This window comes from Colobus angolensis, unplaced genomic scaffold (assembly GCF_000951035.1).
Source record: "Colobus angolensis palliatus isolate OR3802 unplaced genomic scaffold, Cang.pa_1.0 Scaffold139, whole genome shotgun sequence".
NCBI classification, from domain to species: Eukaryota; Metazoa; Chordata; class Mammalia; order Primates; family Cercopithecidae; genus Colobus; species Colobus angolensis.
The window spans coordinates 53,742-55,993 of NW_012114477.1; the positions used below are offsets into that span (position 1 = coordinate 53,742).

The window sequence follows — 2,252 nt, forward strand, 5'->3', positions numbered from 1 at the left end:
CATGTTGGCCAGGCTGGTCTCTAACTCCTGACCTCAGGTGATCCACCCGCCTTGGCCTCCCAGAGTGCTGGGTTTACTGGCGTGAGCCACCACGCCCAGCCTGGTTTATTTATTTAAAAAACTCATAACTCACTACAGCCTGGACCTCCTGCCTCAAGTGATTTTCCTGCCTCATCCTCCTGAGTAGCTGGGACTACAGGCACGTGCTACCATGCTCAGCTAATTTTTTGAATTTTCGTAGATCCTCCTGCCTTGGCCTCCCAAAGTGCTGTGATTACAGGCATAAGCCACCACACCTGGTCCTAATCTTATAATTATTATTATTTTTTTTTATAGAGACTGGGTCTTGCTCTGTTGCCCAGGCTAGAGTGCAGTGGTGCAATCATGGCCTGCCCTCCATTCCCCCATGCCAAGCACACCAGGGCAACCACTAGTCAGTGGGTGGACATTCTTTTGGGGAGCTGTCTCTGCCCCTTTGGAAGTGGATAAACCCCTGCCCCCTGTGGGGTCTGCAAGCTCTCCACCCCTGCCAATGTCTGTGATCTGGGGGATTATGGACTGAGAAGGGATTAGTTCAGAGGGCGGGGAAAAGAGCTGGACAGGGCAGAAAGGGGCCCCAGGATTTTCAGGCAGAGAAGTCAAAGGGGGATGAAAAGGTGAAAGGAGATGGTGGAGATAAAGTGTCTGCAGCTGACAGTCTTGTCCCCGTCTTCACTTGTAAGGAAGTTTGTTTCTTTGATGGTGATAAACCTGGCCTGTGAATGCCCTTCCCCAGAGAATGCACCACACAGGAGCACATGATGTTGTATACGGTTTCAGGGGGCTTACTGATGCAACCCCCTTTGCAGAAATTTTAACAGTGAGAAAATTATGACAGTGAAAGTGATCTGACCTAACTGACTCCATTTTGCTTTTAACCCCCAAACTGTCCTTGTTCATTCCCGGGCATAGGCCAAATTTACAGTCTTTTTGTTTGTTTATATGTTTGTTTTTTGAGACAGAGTTTCGCTCTTGTTGCCCAGGCTGGAGTGCAGTGGTGCAATCTCGGCTCACTGCAACCTCTGCCTCCAGGGTTCAAGAGATTCTCCTGCCTCAGCCTCCTGAGTAACTGGATTACAGGTGCCCGCCACTATGCCTAGCTAAGTTTTTGTATTTTTAGTAGAGACGAGGTTTCACCCTGTTGGCCAGGCTGGTCTTGAACTCCTGACCTAAACTCCTGACCCACCCGCCTCAGCCTCCCAAAGTGCTGGGATTACAGGCATGAGCCACCATGCCTGGCCGCAAATTTATAGTTTAACTTTGAAACAAAGATAATAGCGCTCTCCCAAAATAAACCCCTTTCTTGCCTGGGGACCAGACTGCCTTTGTAAGACTAACAAATTAGCCACGAGATTAGAAATTGCGGTTCAGAAGTCATGCAGGTAGTGGCCACAGATTCTAAACCTCCTCAATTGCTCCTAGGGATAACATCACTACTGTAAAACCGAAGATTGGTGCCCAAGATATTTTTCCGATCCTGCACTCAATGGATCTGCAGGCGACACACAGATTAAGAAACTGGATCATCTGGTTTTGTGGCCCCCCACCCAGAGAGCCACTTAGCACAAGAGGACAGCTTCCACTCCCTATGATGGCATCTCCGACCTGACCAATCAGCACTCTCCACTTTCTGGCCCCTACCCACCAAATTATCCTTAATAAAACCCAGTCTCCGAATTTTCAGGTAGACTGATTTGAGTAATAATAAAACTCCGGTCTCCCATTCAGTCGGCTCTGCATGAATTAAACTCTTATTGCAATTCCCCTGTCTTGATAAATCGCTCTGTCTGGGAAAAATGAAACGGGCAAAATGAACCCATGGGGAGGTTACACTGACCCTCTGCTGCACATCCCGGACAGCCGTGTTAAGAACCCTTGATATTATTGTTCCACGCTCCCATTTTACCTAGGTGGATCCTGAGGCCCAGAGTGGACAAAGGGCTTGCCAAGGTCGCAGAGCGCGCAGAGGATTAGAACCCTGACTTTCGTCAAGCACCTGCGGAGTTGGAGACGCCCACGGGCAACGCCCACCTGGCCGGGTGAGTGGAGGGGGCGGGCGAGTCGGAGGGGTGGAGTTTATTCGCGCCCCGCCTCCTTCACCCAGGCTTGGGGGCGGGGCCTTCCTGCAACCTTCGCGGCTCCAACATGGCTCCGCGGCTATGCAGCATCTCTGTGGCGGCGCGGCGGCTGCTGGGGGGCCCGGGGCCCCGCGC

At 51.3% G+C, this 2,252-nt stretch overlaps 1 protein-coding gene across 1 annotated transcript in view; it reads left to right on the plus strand.

Moving 5' to 3' along the window:
* The first annotated feature begins 2,176 nt into the window (after positions 1 to 2,176).
* Positions 2,177 to 2,252, plus strand: part of NIPSNAP1 (nipsnap homolog 1 (C. elegans)) — a 41,497-nt gene continuing 41,421 nt past the window's right edge. Inside the window, exon 1 of the mRNA XM_011934807.1 lies at positions 2,177 to 2,222. Within this exon, the coding sequence (XP_011790197.1) occupies positions 2,185 to 2,222 (38 nt within the window). The 5' untranslated portion in view covers positions 2,177 to 2,184. The remainder of the gene's footprint in view (positions 2,223 to 2,252) is intronic.